The sequence below is a fragment of the Perna viridis genome, chromosome 2, assembly GCF_037379345.1.
Source record: "Perna viridis isolate PV_CMFRI_1.1 ecotype Kerala chromosome 2, ASM3737934v1, whole genome shotgun sequence".
NCBI classification, from domain to species: Eukaryota; Metazoa; Mollusca; class Bivalvia; order Mytilida; family Mytilidae; genus Perna; species Perna viridis.
Genome location: NC_142446.1, coordinates 16211811 through 16233094, shown reverse-complemented (window position 1 = coordinate 16233094; position 21284 = coordinate 16211811). Strand labels below are relative to the sequence as shown.

The 21284-nt window shown below is 33.1% G+C and overlaps 2 protein-coding genes across 2 annotated transcripts; one reads left to right on the top strand and one right to left on the bottom strand.

The window, feature by feature from the left end:
* The first annotated feature begins 1731 nt into the window (after positions 1-1731).
* On the top strand, positions 1732-3209 carry LOC148623822 (uncharacterized). Its single transcript, XM_088565988.1, has 2 exons — positions 1732-2344; positions 2638-3209. The coding sequence occupies exons 1-2, from the start codon at positions 1815-1817 to the stop codon at positions 3104-3106; spliced, it is 999 nt and encodes a 332-aa protein (XP_088422114.1). The 5' UTR covers positions 1732-1814; the 3' UTR covers positions 3107-3209.
* Positions 3210-6215: 3006 nt separating this feature from the next.
* On the bottom strand, positions 6216-21284 carry LOC148623821 (UDP-galactose transporter senju-like). The gene is made up of 5 exons (XM_088565987.1): positions 21154-21284; positions 16630-16747; positions 14061-14107; positions 12705-12844; positions 6216-10555 (listed from the first exon to the last, which is right to left on the bottom strand). Exons 1-5 carry the CDS (start codon positions 21236-21238, stop codon positions 9920-9922), a joined length of 1026 nt encoding a protein of 341 aa, XP_088422113.1. The 5' UTR covers positions 21239-21284; the 3' UTR covers positions 6216-9919.

Here is a 21284-nt window from a genome sequence, read left to right as displayed (position 1 = left end):
TGTACCCATGCAGACAACAGAGTAGAACTTCGAAAGGATGGATTGGTGTGCTGACTAAGTAACAAAAGAAACTTTGAAATGACTGATTTATGTATTGACAAAGTTTGTATAATGATTTTTTGTCTCCCAGATTTTAAAAGTTATTAAAGCTGATTTTATCACCCTTGAAATGGTTCATTTATGATTTTTTAAAAGACCGCTTATTACAAGAGTGCGCAGCTATAGAAAATCAAAATATCCAGTACTTTTAAACTTCTATTGCAATGGTGATATTTCGATTTCGGAATAAAAACTCTACAACATAAAATGTTTTTTGAGCACTGGTTTTTGTTTCCCTATGTATATATATCCGACTTCATCACATTGTCTTACACTTGACTTGCAGAAAAAATTAACTATGCATGCGTAAAACTTCGTTCAAGTCGCTATGGAATCATACAAAATCACCGGCAGCAAAAATGATGTTCTCTCCCACTCCATTGACACTCTCATGTGGGAGATATTTACACTGTTCTCTCCCGCTCCACTGACACTCTCATGTGGGAGATATTTACGCTGTTCTATCCCCTCCATTGACACTCTCATGTGGGAGATATTTACGCTGTTCTCTCCCCTTTCACTGACACTCTCATGTGGGAGATATTTACGCTGTTCTTTCTCTCTCTACTGACACTCTCATGTGGGAGATAGTTACGCTGTTCTTTCCCCCTACACCGAGACTCTCATGTGGGAGATATTTACGCTGTCGTCTCTCCCTCCACTGACACTCTCATGTGGGAGATATTTACGCTCTTCTCTCCCCTCTATTGACACTCTCTTGTGGGAGACGTTTACGCTGAAGCAAATTTTTGATATAAAAAAAATCAGTTTTCAGTATTTTATCACATGAAATGTATTAATTTTATATACCCCACAAATGTTACGTAATATGCAGTAGATCCTTTTCTTCTTTATTTTGTAGAAGGATTAACAGGCATGGTTTAATCATAGTTCGGCTTCTACTGCTTAAATGACCGTAAATCTGATCTGTATGTTCCATACCACGAAGTTCAAGTTAGAAAATACATATAGTTTGGTTGGTTTGTTTGTTTGTTTGTTGGGGTTTAACGTCCGAGCAGCAATATTTCAGCTATATTCAGACGATGAACATGAAATGGATGATAAAATGAACATGAAATGAAAAAAAAAGGATGGGTCACAAGGATAATAGAGTCGACAAACTTTGATTGCCACTGGAAAAAGGGGGAGTGGGTAAGGTTGGGCTATTTAGCCTCCTGTGGCGGAGCGCAAAGGTTCCTACTCCTATCGAATACCACAGCAGGGTTCTTTAACGTGCGAGGAACGTGGCATTTTTCCCAACACGGTGCACCACTATGGTTTGCGGTCAGGTTTTCCGTATTATGGCCTGACAACCCCAGCATGCAACACGCCAGGGGTACCCCATTCCACCACCTGGGGCACACATCCCAGTTGCTCTGTGGGCAGAGCGCCTAGCCCCCGGCTAGGTTTCTGAGCACTATTTAGTCGCCTTATACGACAAGCTTAGCGCTGCTGCAGGCCTATTCTTTTAACACCCGGACCTGCACGGGGCTAGTTTGGTTGGAGTATGTTATATTGTTGTTCTGGTAAAATCACCCCATCATTTGCCCATTTCAAATAATTGTCAAACATACAAAATACGAAAGATTTGTTTCCGTTTACCGGACATGTATTTGTTACTGCGTGAAAAAAAATACTAAATATATACTGACAACCAAAAGACAATCCTAATTCAATCGGAACTACTCTACCATACCGTCTACACTACTAGAATTATGTCGAACATCACTTCTACCGTGATTTCAGCTCCCGTTGATGGATACGATATACCTGTATATGGCGTCAATGACGGAAGGTTCTACAATATCCATGTACCAGCTTTATCATGCATCTGCATCAGCTTTATATGCGCAGTATCGATCATCGTCTATTCCTTTTACAACCAACATTACTCTACATTTTTTCGGTGGACTAAAAGTGAGAGATTTGTGATATATATGGCCATTTGCGACGCGCTTTTTAATGTCGCTCATTTTACTGATCACCTACACATACTCGTAAAGAAGTCTTTTCCTAGACCCAAGTCTCTTTGTGCATTCTATGGATTTATGCTTGCTGAATTCATCACAGCTCAAAATCTCATGGTTAATATCGTCGCAATTAACGTCTTTGTACTTATCTACTATAGATACGAAATTAAATTTGGAAAATTCGACTACAGATTGTTGGTTTACATATTTGGTGCCCCAGGAGTAGGGGGGATAATTGCAGGTATCGCTGGTCAACTAGGACCGAACGGAAGCTTGTAAGTAATCAGAAAGCACTTGAAATGCAAAAATTAAAAAGCAATTATTCGCAACTTCTGTTTTTATTTTGTGTAAAGTCCTTGAAAACTCATAGGTTGTCTTTTTTAATGGTACCAACCTGTGCGTTCTGCATAAATACAAGTCTGACTACGAAGAACAATACAATTTAATAGCCAAGCAACTTGTTCAACATTTTCTCGAAAACTACTCTATCGTAATTAAAAACTTCCGTGTTTCTCAGCAAGGAAGTTCACTATTGCTTTATGAACTTTTCAATGGTTTATTTTTTCAGTTGCTACTTCGATGGTATCAAAGGTAAAACAACAAACATCTTTTTTACTACTGTTCCGTTGCTTCTGGTTCTAGTTGTCAATGTAATACTGTACATCTTGAGCTGGTATCGCATCTATAAAGAGACCAGAGAGCTGAAAGACTCTCTAGGAAAATCATCTCGGGCTCTGAAGGCTTCTCACAAGGCAGCTAAAACAATGTCACTATTTGTAATGGCGTTCTTCGTACAATGGTGGGCTATGGCTTTATACGGAATTTGGCAGCTGATCGGTGACGTACCTTTCCTGTTGTTTAACTTTGTAACCACGTTCTCCAATGTAGGGGGTATCTTAAACGGAATAGTATTTGTCATTATTATGAGACGGAAGCGTGAAAAGGAGGAGGGACATACCAAATCTTCCGAGGGCAAGGTGGGATCCGGACATACAGGAACAACACCAGTTCATTCTATCCATTCTTCCCATGTGTAATTTTAACTACATATATTTGTAATTAATATAATTTGACCATCTCATCTATGCTTAAAAATGCACATTTTGTATGTCTGACCAAATAAAATATCATAATTAAAAATTATGTACCGTAAAAATATATCAGTGGATCTGCATTGAAATTTAAGTAAGGTCTGTGTACTTTGTGCTCTTAAATGTGTTCGTTGTGTGTGTAACTTTATGTATGCAAGATTTATATGCCCTACAGGGCACTTAAGTTAGGAATAAAAGTTTGTACACAGCCATGTATCTCGTCGCTGGTCGGGATATTGAATCTGCAATTCTAAAATGTATAATTAAAATGCATATCATAACTTTCAACTAAAAAGAAACACATGAGATTTGGAAAAAAAATCCTTAAAATGACAAGGATTCTACGAAACTGAAAAAAAAGAAGAAATATAAAGAGAAGGTCAAAACAATCCTGACAATGAACTACTTGACCTTCCGTTAAAAGGTCCAATAATTCCAAGTGAAAAAATCAACATCAGAGCAATGTTTCTACAGAAATCATGTATAATCACCATGTACAAAAACCGGTGGCGTTTGGCGTCCTACAAACATTTCACCAAGCACATATGACAGACACACAAACGGGCAGTATGGTGTTTTTGCATAATCAAAACCCTTGGTTACACATAAAATAAATTAGTACCATGTTAAAACACACGCACACACATATGTGTAAGGCTACCAAAGAATATCTCATTTTTGTGACCTGCAACAACTGAATCCCAGTATGACTTAAAAATGACAGATACATGTATTCGTTTTAACTATTCAGATATAAACAAAAAGAACACAGGCAAGAATACTTTTCGCGAAAAATCACTTTATGAATGGGAGGTGCTGAAAATCAATCATATTTAGTTTATGAGTGGGGAATGTACGACAAGCCCATCTGGTCCATGAACAAAAGCAAGTGGGTTGACCAAATTGATTATTAAACCCATACACCTGAAAGAAGACGGCAATTTTTTGTGAGATCGATCTGACCGTTACCTCCCAAACACTTTAGGAGTCACAACCTCAAAATTGAATACATGTACAAGAACACTCCTTAATACCCTGTAAAGTTCAAACTGTCATTAGTTCAATATCCGTTTTAGACTGAAAGACACTCCGGTATTTTCTCCGTTTCGTCGTATCATTCCTTTATTACAAGATCCATAGCAAAAGAAAAGGTTTCTATACAATCCGAAGAACTCTTTTAAACTGATCCTGCTAGGCGGTTCTATTTTTGAGAGGTAGTTATCTCCCCAAAACGAAAAATCTCACTTTAATGAAAGTATCAAAAACCAATTAAGGTACGCATAACCGAAAGCTGCAGACATTGAAAAAGACCGTATGCAGGACCAATTCTATTTGATGTTTGGAAAATGTCTCCCAAATTGTGCAATTTCGTGGTTAATACTTGGTCAGTAAAACTTGTAAATCATAACATATGAACATTCACTACTGATCTTTGTCATTAGCATCGTTATAAAAAAAAATCCAAAATACGAATTGAATGTTGACATAAAGAATGTTGGAAAAGTTTATGATAATTCTTTTGAATTACGCCCAATAACGGTTTTCGTGATTTATTGTTATAACTAATAAATCAAAAACCATTACAGATAGAGGCTACATTTATTTAAGGGCTACAATAAATAACAAATATGTTCAGAACAATAAAGAAATGAAGATTTTATCTAGTATATTCACATTTGTAAGAATTATTGCCAAAACTGATTCTTTAAAATGCTTTTTTTTCACAATAGTGGTCATTTCTTGAATGAAAAGTACTTTACTAACGTATATATTCTTGATCATAACCAATAGTGTTACCTAATATTAGCATGGTCAAAGATCATGTTCATTTGGTGACCTTGGCATAACTGGTCTTTTGAAACATGAATTTTTGTGTATAAGGTATCTTTAATAAATGTCAAGGTGAGAAGTCATTAGTAACCTTGAACTAACATTGGCCTCAAAGATTAGATGGGTACTTGGGTCCTGAAAGACCTCTTAATTCATAATTTTTTTTGTTTTAAACTGTAATAGTGGGGTCATGATTGCTTTGAATATGTAACACATGATAGAACCATTCATTTATTTCCACATCAAGAAAAAAAAATTAACAATGCATCTACACAAATATTCCATATCACAGTCATGATATAATACACAATTCTTCTATTCATAAGCTGATTGAAAATAAAATTAAAAGACAACCCATAATATAATAAGTAGGTATTATCTGTGCTTCTATTGGAAAGTTTATTTTTGTAAATCTAATCTTGCAAAATTAATGAATAAAAAAAGAGATTTCTTATTTTGGAAGCACCAATGCAAGCCCCACTGATATTGTTAGTTGTTGAATAACCCGATGCAGCTGACATGAAACCGATGGAAGGACAGTGTGGTTCCTAAATACTAAACACTTTTACTTTGTTTGTGGAGGTTATAAATAAAAAATACTCAAGTTTTGACTTCAAAAATGTATGCCTTCCCTGATCCACGAAATTTAGAAAAAATTGATTGAGTTTATATCAAATATTGGGCTTCAACAAGTAACAAAGAAACACCTATTAACCCATGAAACACAAATTGCTATATCGGATGTCTACTGATACTATTGCATAGTGATAACTACCAAGTTTCATGAGATTTGATTGAGCAATTTCAGGGAAGTTGTGAAGACAAACTGCTGCAGTTGTATATTTTTGAAATTTCAAAGAGTTAAAAAGAGACATTACTCTAACATTAAATAGAAGTAAAACCATTTGTTTTTATATACTACATATTGAGTCCTACAAAGTTTCATAAAATTTGGTACTGTAGTTTCTGAGGAATTGCACTTGAAGACAGACAGGACAAAACCATCTCCGGTATGTCTTTCCACTTAACTGGAGGGAGACAAAATATGTTTGGATCCTTTTTAACTAGATTAAGATCAATTTAAAAGAGGACTAAAGATCAAATCATGGTAAAAAGGAACCAGGACATGGCTGGATGATATGGCAAATGTACCAGGTGATTCATATACATGAATACTGCAAAAAATTTGATAGAATACAATAATCTGATATTTTACAAATGCATGTCTTTTTTTGTTTTTTGGTTTTTTTTTTAACTCCATTTATAATGTTATTGGTCCCCTTTTGGACCCTCATTTCTAAATGGTTTAAGTCATAACCTCCAATATCAATCCCAGCCTTAAGGGCATTTTGTTGAATTGAATCTTGTAAAAATTTCATAAAGATCATCACAATTTTACTCAAGTTATTGTGACAACATCCAGAGGCTATTGCTGTGACATTTTCATGCAATAATGAACAACCACTTGACTTCAATAAAAATAAGTTGTTGCATTTTCTTCATAATTTCTACTTTTTATTTTTAATGGGACAATTGTGAAGTGGATCTCCTAAACATGAACACTGGTCCTACCTTTTTATAACAAATTTGTCAGTGAACCAAAATCCTTGTCAACTATGGTAACAAAAGAGGAATAGTTTTCATATAAACTGCTTATAAAGAAATCAATAACAAATAAGGAATAAATAGACAAGAAATATTCACATATGTATATACATTGTATATATTTAAAGTTGATAAAAAGATCTGATTATTCCCTAAATCTTATAAGTTAGTAACTATATGTACCGGTACATATATTTAATTATAAGCTTTGCCAAGTGCAGCATAATACAACCACAGAGGTCAAACCCTAACAGTTGGGGCAAGTGTGGACACAAAATTAGTTTTTGACACATTTTAGCAATTTATTATGGACACATCAAACAGTTTGGACAATATATTGCACAAAATTTTAAATCAAAATAAAATTCTCAAAATCAGACCAAAATAAAAAAGTTGATTTTTTTTTCAGGTGTAGCCCCTTTGACCCCTTGTAACTAGAAAACCATATGGGATATCTAAAATCTGACTGAAAAAGGTAAGCAGGGATTTTTATGAGAAATTCAATAAAGAACTTTTTTTTGGAAATTGCTGGAAATCAGGCCAAAAACAAAAAAGTCAGGTGTCGCCTTTTTGACCCCTTATAACTTGAAAAAAGTTAAAGATATCTGAAATCTGATTAAAAGATGCAGGCTAAGATTTTGATGAGGAATCCAATTAAAAAAAAAGAATTTTCGAAATCAAAAATATGCCCAAGTTTGACCCCCTCAAAATCTGCTGATATTGGTACATTTGCTACCAGAATTAAATAAGGAACACAATAAAAGACGAATAATTAAAATAGGAAAAAAAACTAACATTCTACAAAACACCTATTTTAACCCTTTTTCTCAAACAGTAGGGGCCACCATCCAAATTTAATAGGAACCTTCCTTTCTTGGTAAGTAAAATTTCAGAACAACTGGTCAACCACAACTAAAGTTATCACAAGGAAGCAAAGTGTCCCAAGATGACGGTAACATTATACATCAGCAAGTTCTTTGCTGTCGTATAAAAATTATGCAGAATAAAGTAGACATTATTATTTCTCATACCAACAGTAAGAGCATTTAATAACATGGTTTCAGGTCAAATAAACTGCATTATAATTTAACCAACATCAATTCTCAACACATCCTATTTTTATGTTGCTGAATTGAGGAAGTAAATTGCTTTCAAGAGATTATTCCTTCGATGTCTAAAGCTATTATTTTTGCATTATGTCGTGAAAAACAGAGAAAAAAAACAGAAATACTGAACATAGCAAACCTATAACAGATTTCACCATATACTACACATAACAATCACTACACGAAGCAATCTAGCACTAGTATTAGGTATAAATTGATATAAAACTGGAAGAAATGTATTTACAGGAAATGAATGCAACCAGCCACCCAGAAAAATCAAACAATCAGTAAGTAGACAGAAGATGTTCAATCAAGACAGTTCCAGAAAACCAATTAGTTATTATTCCTAATCCTAAGAACCATTTCCTAGTTTTAATAGACAAAAATATCAAGGACATCAGCACATACATACATCACTTAAAGCCTGTTACACCTAGAGGCAAGGGGCATGAAAATTGCATAGAATATTGACAAATGCATAATTAATAACATTGCATAATAAGGAGATAGTACAATTAAGGCAGTTTTGTCCTTGTTTTGTGCATTGTATACACTCAAGCTTTCCATGTGATGCCAATTATTAGACAACTGGAGATTGATAGTATAGTATTTTGCATTTATTCATGAATAGTTGAAATTTTGCAAAAATAAAAAAATGCTACTTGATGCTTTTTCAGTGCATGTAGCATTAAACTCAAAATCTTTAATTTCATTCTAAACTTCGCAACATGCACTGATATGTGGATACAAATAGTGATTGAAACTTAAGAAAGAGAAAAAGTTGTCTTATAGTGCTCTGCTATCCAGGATTTGAAAAAAAAAATTCATAAGAATGAAAACTACTCCTTTTGAATCAAAGATGTTTAATAGTGTACAGTAATATTTAACTTGGATACAGAGGCAGGAATTAGTACTGAGGGTGGCAGAGATGAAAAGTTAAGAAATAGTGAAAATAAGGCATCAGCAATGGAAATTGATAAACCACAGGTGTATTCTGTTTACTGTTATGGGGCAAGTAAAAGTTTTTGCAATATGCTTAGCCATTTAAAATAATGTTTTGTCTTCTAGACATCATTAACACAGTAAAATATTTACACCTTTAGAATAAATACAAATATGTTATCTGACTGATATTGATACAGTAATTTCAAATGATTCAAAAAAGAAATTTGATGTGACTTTATACAATGTAATCTAAGTTATAGAATAGACAAGGAATAAGTCCTACAAAGACCCTTTTTGGTCACTTAATTTGTCCAGAAATATCAGTATGTAATAATGCAAAATTTACAAACCCCAGCAATTTTTAAGAGGGTTGTTTTAGTATGGAACGAAAGTGACTGCACATGTGTCCACTCAAGATATTTGCATATGAATTTTGATTGACAATTATACACAAAATAAATGATGCTCGAGATTGACCATGCATGTGGCCCATGTCCAAAGAGCCAAAACAACAAAATAGTGCCTTTATTGGCATTTTACACAGATTTTCCAATTTAAACAAGCTTGAGGGACTTATATGACCATGTGTGTTCAAATTGTTACCATAAAACAATCAAATTGACTGAAATACACATAAAAAAGGTTGATAAACATCATACAATTTTCTTCATGTACACTCTGATTTTGAGGCAAAATTTTCCCTTTAACAGACCTACTTATCTATAGCTGTTTCAAGATACTTTATGCTAAATCTCAAAAGTTCTGGACAGGTTCTTTAATGAAAACATTTCCCTTTGAAATGACCATTAGAAATGTCACATGTTGTAAAGTGATAGAGCAACTCCATTTGAAAATATCACATCAGTTTTAAAAAATGACAACAAAAAATGATCTTGACTCAAGGGTTCAAAGATCATGTGAGAGCAAAATTTACAATTAATCAAATCCAAACAACAAGGCTTTCATGTTACTAATAACTGGTAAATAACCAACTACAGTATGACACTTGTGTTAATAATATCCCAACTGGAGCACTAGCCTGTGAGAAGACATGTACAAAAATCAAAGCAAATTATATGGGTAATACTTCAACATTTAGAATTTATGGTGAAAATACTAGTGACCCATGTTTAAACTCAAGTTTAGATAGAGAGAAATGAATATTATAAAAATGTACAAAAAATAACAAACAAACTATTAACAAAATATCATAAGAAGTGTAACAAAATTCCTATAAATATCCCAGTATAATTAATTTACCAAACTTCCCTCATTACACATTATCATGTTTATCTTTATTATTTTTCAGATCATCAGTCTTGGCTAAATTCACCACAGGTTTATGAGAATACAAAAAAGTTGCTCCTGATACTATAACAAGGGCAACAACTGTGTACATATCCACAGATATACCAAATATCAGCCAACATAAAATGGCTGTAAACATTAACTCCAAAGCACTAGCAAAAGTCTTCAAAATTGAATTCAATGATCGAAGGAACAGACTTGTAACAATACCAATTGCTGCATTATTAAAGATAATAAAAACAACACTGGGTTGAAGTAAGGCTTTGAGGCTTGTTGGGGTAAACGCACTGGAGAGATCCCCTGTAAAGCCTAAGGCTATAATATTACAAACTATTGAATCTAGATACATAAATACATTCTGCAACATGATATGGACATCTACACCTTTGTCTTTCAACAAGTACTCATTGTAAACACCTGCAAAGCATGAGCTGAACACCTGAACAAGGATAAGAATTAGGTGTGGATCAAGATAGGACAGAAAATCAGACGATCCACCAACTTTCTCAGAAATTTTACCATATTCCTTTAGAATACAACCAAATGTCAGAAATCCTAATGAAATCCACTGCATCTGGGTCAATTTCTTGTTGAACACTATCTGAAATAAAGAAATAAAGATTCATAAAATGTCTAGACCTGCGTCATCATCATATATAGTTAAATTTTTGCCTTTCAAGGGTGATAACTATAACAAGTAGTCCCCCAATTTGACTCAAAGAAGGCTTTAGTAGGACTTATTATAAGGATTATTTCATGAATAGAAAGTTTCTATCTACTATAGTTTACAAGATATTGGCTCAATACTGTAAAAGAACATCATTTTTCACCTTTCAAGGTAAATTAATCTAACAGGAAGTTGCCTGACAGCTTTGATCAATTCAGGCTTTCGAATGCCTTACAATAAGAATCATTTTGGCCAAAGGTTACAGTTTTGGAGATATATGAGATAAACTTCTAACTGAACACTTTGTTCTGTTTTTAGTAACAGGGGCCATGTTTTTCCATGGATCAAAATTCCCCACATCAGATCTGTGCAGAATACCCAAAGGAATATTCATACTAAGTTAAATTCTTATTGGTCTGGTAGTTTCAGTGGAGAAGATTTTTGAAAGAAATAACATTAAAATAGGGATAAAATGTCAAAAAGGGCAATAGCTCCAACATAGCTTAACAGATCAAAATGAAAATATTACCAAAGATATATCTCATCATACTGAAAAATTTTATCCTGTCAATTTTTGGTTAAACCTAATGATTCTGGAGATATATGCAAAAAAACATCTGTCTGACCCCTATGTTCTTTTTTCAGCAACATCTGCAATGTTTTTCCAAGGATCAGAACTCCCCATATCAATTCTATGCACAATACCCTAAGGAACATTCCTAAGAAATTTGGTTCCCATTGTTCAAGTAGTGTCAGAGGAGAAGTTTTTTGGAAGAAATAGCAAAAAATGTTGAAAACGGGCAATAACTCCAACACGACTTATCAGATTAAAGTGAAAATTTGATCACTGATAGATCTCATCATTTTGAACACTTTAATCAAATCAAAATTTGGCTAAACCTTACGGTTTTGGAGATATATTTAAAAAAAACTATTGTCTGACCCCTATGTAATATTTTTAAAAATGGTGGTGATGTTTTTTAACAGATCAAAAATCCCCATGTCAGTTCTATGCATGATACCCCAAGAAACATGCATACCAAGTTTGGTTCCAATTAGTCAAGTAGTGTCAGGGGAGAAGAGTTTTTAAAAATTGTTAAGGACGATGATGACAGGCCCCAAGTGATGGCAATAGCTCACATGGCCTCAGGCCAGGTGAGCTAATAATGGCTAAGTTCAACTGGTTAAAAATCATAATAAATATTTTGACTGTGATAGGGTGTGCACATCTTCAATATGTAATTAAAGACTTAAAAACTCGAATAAAATAGGTTGATTACATTATGTAAGGGATTACACAAAGTAAGTATCATCCACCAAATAAAGACAAAAGAGTGGTTAAGTTCAACAGGCTAAAAAATGTAGTGAAAAGGGTTATTAAATTTCTTCAAATAAGGAGGTTCACATCCTCAATTTGTATTTGAATAATGTGTTAAGTTGGAATATTAGTTCATTACTGTTTGAGTTATAGATTATTACACAAAGTAGTTCCCCACAAGAGTAACTGACTGACAGGCATAGCTGTGTGGCTACTAGAAATACTTTCACCACTGATGACACAGGTATAAAAAACCAAAAGAATATAATCATTAATCATAAGGTTTAGGTAGAAAAACTGCCTGGTTTATGTCTTTATCATGTAGTAATCGTCTCATCAATGTTTTCCGAACTTGTCTGTTAATCTTATGTTCGTGTGTGTCAGTTTTCATGGTATTGCTGATATTTGATGTATGATTCATGGCATTGTAAATTTTACACAATCATGCAGAGTACTAGTTTGCTTGATTTCCCATTAAAGTTGGTACACATGCACAGTATACTGTAATTTACAATATTTAAGTAATTGGTATTTTTATACCGTATTTGAATACCAATAAATAAATATACATGTATGTATCTTCAGATATACATGTAGTCAAATCACTGTCTTATGCTTTGAGATAGTAAATTCTGTTCTTGATGACAGGCAACATTGAAATTAATATTATACACATGTAGTTAATTCAAGATCATAAAAATGTTGGTTTGTCCTTTTAATACAGTTCCAATAAAATAACACTATATACAGGATTTAACCAATTACCTGAAATATAACTCCAGTTAAAACAACTCTGAACTGCAGCAACAAAAAATATGTGGTAGGGTCGTAGGATTTCAGATTAACAAAGGACAGATTGTTGTATAAACAGTACAGTGCTGAGGGTACAAAGTAGTACAGGAGAACTGAAAAACATGATATAGTTATAACTATATAGAATATTTGTTATTCAGTCTACAAATTAAACACCATTATCAAAACAAAAATCTACAATGAAGAGTAATAACAAAAACTAAAGCATTGCCCCTAATGGGACTAATACCCTGCTCTCTGTTGAATCCTGTACATTTGGGGATCTATGTGAACACATGATTCATTTAAGACACAATTTTTAGGGTGGATAGACGAAGCACTTTTGACAAACAATTTGCTGCCATTTCTAAAACACCCAACTCCAAACCATAATCATTATTATTTTGTTGTTTTTGACAACACAACGATAGAATATGATGGTAAATTTACTTTCAGCATAAATTCCTAACAATATGCACATCCCAAAATTGTAATTTAACAACGCATTAAGTTACATAACAATCCTGCAAGTTTTTGAGGAGTTGCCAACAACACAAGACAAAGTTTTGCAAAAAACACCAAGGTCAACAGCAGTCATTTCTACAATTTTTGCCCAAACAAAAATTTCTGAAAATATGCACATTCCAATATGGTAATCTAACACCCCATTAAGTTTCATAACAACCCTGGAACTTGTTAAGGAAGAGTTGGGGACAACACATGAGACCAAGAAAAAGCTTAAGCTCTCAACAGCTGTCATTTCTACAATTTTTGTCTTAACATTAATTCTTGACAATATGCACATCTCCATGTGCTAATATTAAATCCCACAAAGTTTTATAACAATGCTGCAAGCTGCAAAGAAAATAGTTCAGACGGACAGACAGTGAAACCCCCTCCCCCAAACTTTTCAGGGGGTATAATTACTGAACTGATAAACTCTAGGCAATAATCAAAAGGAATAATCAATATTGGTATTACTTGAGAGATACAAAACTTGATGGAAAACTATGCACTTATTTGAAGATAACAATCATTTTAGTTTTGAAAATAATTTAACATGTAAACAATGCTGTAGATTTGAAACTTCAGCCCACACATTGCAAATCGAAGTTGGACCTTTTTCAAATACATCTACAAGGTAGATCAGAATGACTCGGTCAAAATTGTATTGGTAGATTACATCCCTTCAAAAAACTTCCTAAAATGGCTTGCATTCCATCAATATGAAAAAGGTCTATTTAATTGTAATTTAACAGACATGTAGTTCTTTCTTTAAAAGGATGTCATATAAGTTTGAAAATAAAGATCCTAGGATTCTTTACTTACCATTTTTATATTTAGAAATGTCTGCTATCAATAAAGACACTGTATTGCTGAAAAATTCAATATTTTAATTTCAATCAGGGATTTTTTTAAGTTTAACTATTACTCTCATTATTCTTAACATTCTATTGAAAACTGGATCAGGATTTGCATAAATACATTAAAGTTTCTTATGAACCTACCAACCATTTAGTGAGATGGAGACAATGATATAGTTGGTGCATCTATACTGTATTTGGAATCTTCACAGGTGATTTAGGCTCATATTCCCTGTCTGCATTCCATTTTCCCTGAGCTGTAGGGGATGAGTATACAGAACAAAGACAGGGAATATTAAACAATATCCCCTCTGAATATAATTATATTCAACAGGAGCTCCTTCCAATAACTTTTATCTGTTTTAGAAATATTTCTCAGGGATTAAATTTCAGAAATTTTTCCACTAGCCAAAATTGACAAGTACTGAAATTTACACTTGCTAAATTTAACATTTTTGGGTTATTTCTGGACTTTACCTATATTACCTATAGAATGTCACTTGCAAATTTTTGCAAGTAGAAATAATTTCTACTACCAAAATTGAATATCAACTTGCATTTAGCAAGTATCTCCCCTTAAATTCAATCACTGTTTCTATATGTCCTTTACTTATCATATTGGCACACGTCATCAACATCAAATACACGTTGTTTGTGACGTAACATAAAAATAATTCTATGTACAAAAACAACTGTATTTTTCTTGAATACCTCATTTTCTTTTTCAAAAAGATGTTGACTTTCCACATAATTATGATTTGGTACTTTTTGTAATTCCACTTTCCACATAAAAGCATTAGATTTTCCTATCCGCTTCTATATTCCTGAGTCTATCATCTCATTCATAATTTGTCTAAGGAGTGTATACATAGTAATACATTATACACTGACCAAGGAAATTCATTCATTTGTTTTGTCAAGTAAGTTCATTTACTCAACAGACATGTCAAAAATGGACGCATAGGTGTAGTAGGTCCACAAATTAAAGATTGGCTAATTACTTCATTGTCTCCATCTCAATGAAGAAAGTCATCCATTTGTCTGTGGAGTTCTTCATTGTGATGGAAACAATGATTTAATTGGTCAGTCTTAAATATATGTACCTTCATACCAAAGACAAAATGATAATTTTCCTTGGTTAGTCTACAATGAATGGACCTACTCCACAGACAAATGATATCTTTATTTTTCAGTGAGATAGACTATGACATAATTGGTACATCAATAAGGAATCGATCTAAATACTACCTCCATTTGAATGTTATTAGAAATTGGGGTTAACATTTTTTTAAAAAGAACACACATTGATTTTTAAAATTGATATAATGTATTTCAACAGTACTCTCTTCTTAATTCAATGACTATATATAAAAGAAGAAAACTACAAATGCAATTACTACCAAAGAAACCAAACAGATAATCTAAGTTCCTAATTATATGATAAAATATCTCTATGAAAGTAAGAGGGCTTATAAATCTAGAAATCAAGCACGATCACAGAAGGAATACATGTGAACTTGAATCAAGTAAAACCCTGAAGCTGGGTAATTATTATCAGACATTAATTATCTGCAAATCAATATATATGTATTACATGCCTTATTTTCTTATTAAATTTCATCAAATGAGTTGTGCTTATTAAATTTTAATATGTAAATCCCTTCAGTTGGATTACTTTACTTAACATCTTCATTGAGACACATTTAAATATGATGCTTAACCTTCCTGTAAAATTTCATAAGAAAATATTTGAGCACTTTAGAAACCATACAAGTTTAAACAAAGTAAAACCATTTGAAGGTAATAGCCTCTATAAATTGTCCTTCGTATAAAATTTCCTTACAGTCCAGTTATTTAGGAGAAGTTGTGTTTACAATGTCTGTGGAAGGACAGAAACATTGATTCCTATATAACCCCTGTGGAGGAATAATAAATGTGAAAAAAATATACCCATGACCAGCACCTCTTCTACGAAGTATTCATAAAATTTAAATCAATTTGGTAGTAAGGTAATGGTTCATTGATTATCAATCATAAACTGGAAGTTTAAAAAAAGAAGCAACATGGGATCATTTAATTGTAAACATAATCCTTAGTATACAACAATGATAAAATGTTAAAGGGTATTCAGAAGGAAATTAATCATAAAGAAATCAGAATCAGAAGGATGCTTGAGTAATCAAAGCAATTGATCATTGTGCAAAACATGAACAGAGTCAATTGTTTTGCACATTACTTGGACTCAGAGACATACATTCTTTGGTTCATCAGAATTCTAGTAGTTTTGACCGTTATAAGGAATGTAAATTTTTTAACAGGCTATATGAAATCACCTGGTTTGGGCCAGTTTATACTTTATTTTTATATGCAACTTTGTGGTTTATAAGTGTAAACTGACACAAACCTGGTTATACAATATTGAGCCTGTTCAAAAATTAGAAACAAATTTTTAAGTTGCTTGCTTTTTAGTTATTTTCATCAATAGATGTAGTAGTGTCATGAACTACCATACATAGCTCTTATATATTACTTACTCTTTAAGGTACAACAAGGCTGCAGCTACCAACTTGACACACTCTGTAATCAATACAGCTGTTACTGTGTTGTAGCTATAGGTATTGTCCTTACTCTTTGACGCTGTTACTAAAATACCTAACAAAAATATACATAAATATAATAATGTTTAGAAATGACATGAAACTTTACAGTTATAAATGAATGTGTTTAACTATTTCAAGTTTGCAATCAGATTAAATCACTAATAAGCCATGATTTCTCTCACACCTGTGAACTGACAATTGTAGTTGTATCTCCAGTGTCTTAATTATAGATATTGAAATAAACATTAAAATCTGACCAATTTCTTTAACTTAAATTACATTTGTACATATATGGCAAAAATGTTAATGATGATGACAAGATGACTTCACAAGATGTGTGATTTTGAAATAATTGATGGAAATTGCATAAAGGAGCTTTTATTTACAATGTAACCCTAGCATGTGTAATGCCAACAGCCTGGCTCCTCCAGCCCAGAGAGTTGGCAAAATAAAATGAAAAAACAATTTTTCCAGGACACAGATGGTGTGATATACACAAATTTCCCAGGAAAATATGAATCTGATTATAGATTTGATTTTAAACTGATACCCAGAATAGGTCTCAAAATTTTTAAAACTTAGTAACTGTATGTTTAAGTATATACATTCCATAATAGCATTACACCAAGAGTTTTGAATCATTGTCTGCCTTGTAAATGTTAGAGGGTTTATCCTTATAGTCATTCATCTCTTCAAATGAAATAATTAATCTAATCAATACAAATATTTAGTGTTACAATTAGAGGAAATTTGATGAAAAAAGTCCAGCTCTAGACAAGATAGTTGTGTTCAAACTATAGAAACTAGTGTCAACAATTAGTTGCCTGAAATGATTTGGTTATTGTCAATGAATGGGTCACGGTTTTTAAGTCGCTAATATTGTTAGCAAAATATTGCACTCGTAATTTCAGTACTTAATATTTGCATATGATTTGCATAAATTTGTAGTTATACGGCACATAATGCCGCAGATCCTTGCCATGTTTACCGCCATAGCATCATAGTTCTAGTTTCATATGAAATAAAAATGTACCTCTTAAGTATCATACACGTGTTCTACGTGTGTTTCTTGCTTGTACAAGAACGAGAAGTTTACATAAAATGATCGGTTAGCTTTGATCATTACCCAGTTTCTGATTCAGGCACTAAAGCTTGTTACAAGACTATAAAGGTCATATACATTAGCATGCCCCAATATTTATGAATAATCATTGCCAGCTGCTTAATCTGGTTCCTAAACTGGTTTCCTGGTCAATATCATACGCACCCAAAGATTGCTACAACGTACCTTTTTAAAACATATCATACACATGTTTATGCATGTTTTTTGCTTGTATTAGAACAAGAAGTTTACATTAAAAGATAAAATGATTGGTTAGCATTGAATTCATGTAATATTACCCAGTTTCCGATTCAAACACAGGCATTCGTTACAACTGATTACATAAAGGTCATATATATATTAGCAGAACACCGATGTCTATATATAGTCATTGCAAGTTGTTTAAGCTTGTTCCAGTTGACTGAAAACATTCAGGTCATAAAGGTTTCGAAAGAGTATGCAATAATATCAAGGGAACCAAGATTTTAGTGAATTTTAGAGCCCAGACCTCAATGTTATTGAGAATTGCTGGTGGAAATTGAAGAGGGACCTGGAAACTGAGGTGTGTAACATTGACTTGAAAGAAGCAATTGGACAGACATTGGGAAATAAATCCAATATATCCATGAATTCATTTGATATTTGAATACAGTGATTAGGTCAAAGAGGTGTCTCACAAAATATCGAAGTAAGGCACCGACCATTTTATTAGTGAGGGAGCCTGGGATCTTTTTGAGAAAAAAATGATTCTATATTTTCTCCTTTACTAAACAAGGCAGATTTTTTAAATAAAAATATTGATTTCCATTGCTGCTGCAATATAAATTAAAACTTTGCGCTTACAGAGAACAAAATTCTTATCCAACATCTAATCCCATCAACACTCCTCAGAGTAAAATTGGTTGGTGCCTAAGTGACTAATTTTTATGCTCTAAAAATTTGTTTTAAAATGTCCATTTTGTTCTTCCAAATATATTTGAAGAGAGATTGTACATATAAAAGCTGATATAAATCTTTACTGATGACAATTTTAAATGTCATTAGGATTAAAGGACAGGTCACAGAATAACAAAGATATATCGTCATGCTTTTGTTGTTTACAATGAACATTTTTGACAGTATTGACACCCCTTTTATGTAACAAAGTTCTATTAGCAATTCTCTGTACACAAGCTATGGTAATTAAGCCATCATTACACATAAATGCTCATTTCTTGAAAACAAGCACCCCTGGGAAGCTACATCACTCTTACTTCATTAAAGGTTAGTCCAGTCTTATTGATATGGCAAGCCCCTTGTATCAGGGTATTTTGAATGTGTCTCACATTCAGCACAATTACACAAGAACTGAACTTAAGAAATTTTTCTACTTGCTTAAATTAGGAAGTATTGAAAATTTACATTTGCAATAATTGTGGAACTGATGTAAGCATGGCCTACGTTTTGCTGTATAATAATAGTACAACACTCAATTCAAAATAACTTTGTAAAAATGCTACAAAGCAAAGCAGTGTTGGCTCTAAGGTTATTACATGTACTAAGGTTCCCCAATATACTAACAAAAAAAAAGGTCATGCCCTGGAAGCAACAAAAAGTGACTGTCCTTACGGAGAAAATTCAACACTTCCTTAAACCTAACAGATAAACGTACATAGGTTATGATTACGTTTCAGTAAAAAAAAATTCATCTTTTTTGATAGTTTTCGAGTCTTTCTCTACTTTTAATTACTAATTGAAAGATGTGAATATGTTTTAAAAAGTTCAGAAAACAAACGGATGTAAGTACGTGTATCTTCGCTGTTGTCAAGAACCTAACCCGCCTAGGAAAAAATATAACTCTGATTATATTATCCAAATCGAAGCATAGATTTTCTAAGATCTATAGGAAAGGAAATCATTTTCTTGTTTGGAATTTGCACCTGTCTTCTGAATTTTGTTTACGTCATGTGATATGTGTAAAATATTCCCATCATCCATGGAGAACTGTAATATTTCCAGTATCTGTACAGATTGATCTGACGGACCCAAACAGAAAAATATGTTGCTAGAGATGCCCTTAAGGGATAAAATATGTAAAGTATTGTGAAGTGCTACAGAGTTATCGACCATTTTGAGAACGAGGGGAAAGGGGGTATGAGGTTGGAAATTTGGAAAAGCTTTTTTTCTCTCAAGTTATTCATTTATTGAAAAAAATCCCCCTTGTAATTAACAAGGTAGACTTTCAGATAAAAATATTGATTTCGCTTGCTATATAAATAAAAATATTGCATTTGCTTCCCAAAAATCGACCCCCCCCACCTTTTGTAATGTGCTTTAGGCTAAAAACCACTAATTCCACTTTCCATAGGCTTCTATGCTAATTTCACAATATTCAATGGCTCCTCTGGACTTTACCTTAACTTTAACCTGCAGAGGACTATATATCAGCATGATTCTACATATGTCAGCTCACAATCCTCAGAATGGCATGTGGGGTTAGCAGACTTGCAGTGCAGTACTGGTCACCGGAAGTGAAGTGTCTATAAATAGCATGGGAAATCCCAGTGTTTTCACAAGATAGGGGTATATTTAAAAATCATTATGGAGATTAGGCTTCACATCACAAGAAGCAAAATGCACCTATAAAATGTACAGAAATGTTTTTCCTTTCAGAAACTGTTTAAATTTTTTAAATAAGATGAGAACTTTTTTCACAGCACTATGAGGAACAGGGGTAATTTCTGCGTAGGACTATTTTTGCGTACGTTCCAAATGCTCATTGGTTGAATTGGTGGTCTGTAACCTTTATTATTTTTACAAGTCTCACACAGACAGTACATGTATGGTAAAGCTCACGGTGCATGCTAATTGAATCAATGCCTACCACATATTAGCTAGACTTTCCTTTTTCCTGATTAATTTGGTCAATGATACATACCAATCCCGCTAAGACCATGCAAGTAAAGTTAAGTACATGTACATGTAGTAGTTGCAATGAAAAGGATTTGCAAGGAAGGAATGCTTGTTTTGAATAGTAAATGTGACAAAATATCATGCAGCAAAGGCAAGGGTTGTTCATACATGTCATATATAAGTATATATATAATTAGTTACTCGTGAACTGCATTGCCATTGTCTGCAGTGAAACCACTGGGCTCGTTACAATTGACTATACGGCTCATAAACATTTTAAGGGCCCAATATTTAGTTGTTATACATCGGGACCCTGATAATGTTTAAGATATATATATATATATAATACCAATTGTAACGAGCCTCTGTGGTGAAACGGTGTCTGTGCCTGTGGCAATCAATCACCATCATGTCACAAACCACGAATGCTTGATTTGACAAATAATTCATCTCCAAATATTCACCTTGATTAATGAATAAAGCCATATACATAACGAAAATGAATAAGCTAAATCTTGTAGGAAACAAATCTTCGGAAAACCACCCCATTTTGCAGACGTTAACAGCAACACAGGTGTTAACTTGTAAAAGGAAG

Coding starts and splice junctions, on each gene's coding strand:
- LOC148623822 (XM_088565988.1), top strand. CDS start 1,815: ATGTCGAACATCACTTCTACCGTGATTTCAGCTCCCGTTGATGGATAC. Junction 2,345..2,637: donor CTAGGACCGAACGGAAGCTT/GTAAGTAATCAG, acceptor TTATTTTTTCAG/TTGCTACTTCGATGGTATCA.
- LOC148623821 (XM_088565987.1), bottom strand. CDS start 21,238: ATGGGGTGGTTTTCCGAAGATTTGTTTCCTACAAGATTTAGCTTATTC. Junction 16,748..21,153: donor GGCTTTATTCATTAATCAAG/GTGAATATTTGG, acceptor TATTTTTGTTAG/GTATTTTAGTAACAGCGTCA. Junction 10,556..12,704: donor TAACTGGAGTTATATTTCAG/GTAATTGGTTAA, acceptor TCTTTATTTCAG/ATAGTGTTCAACAAGAAATT.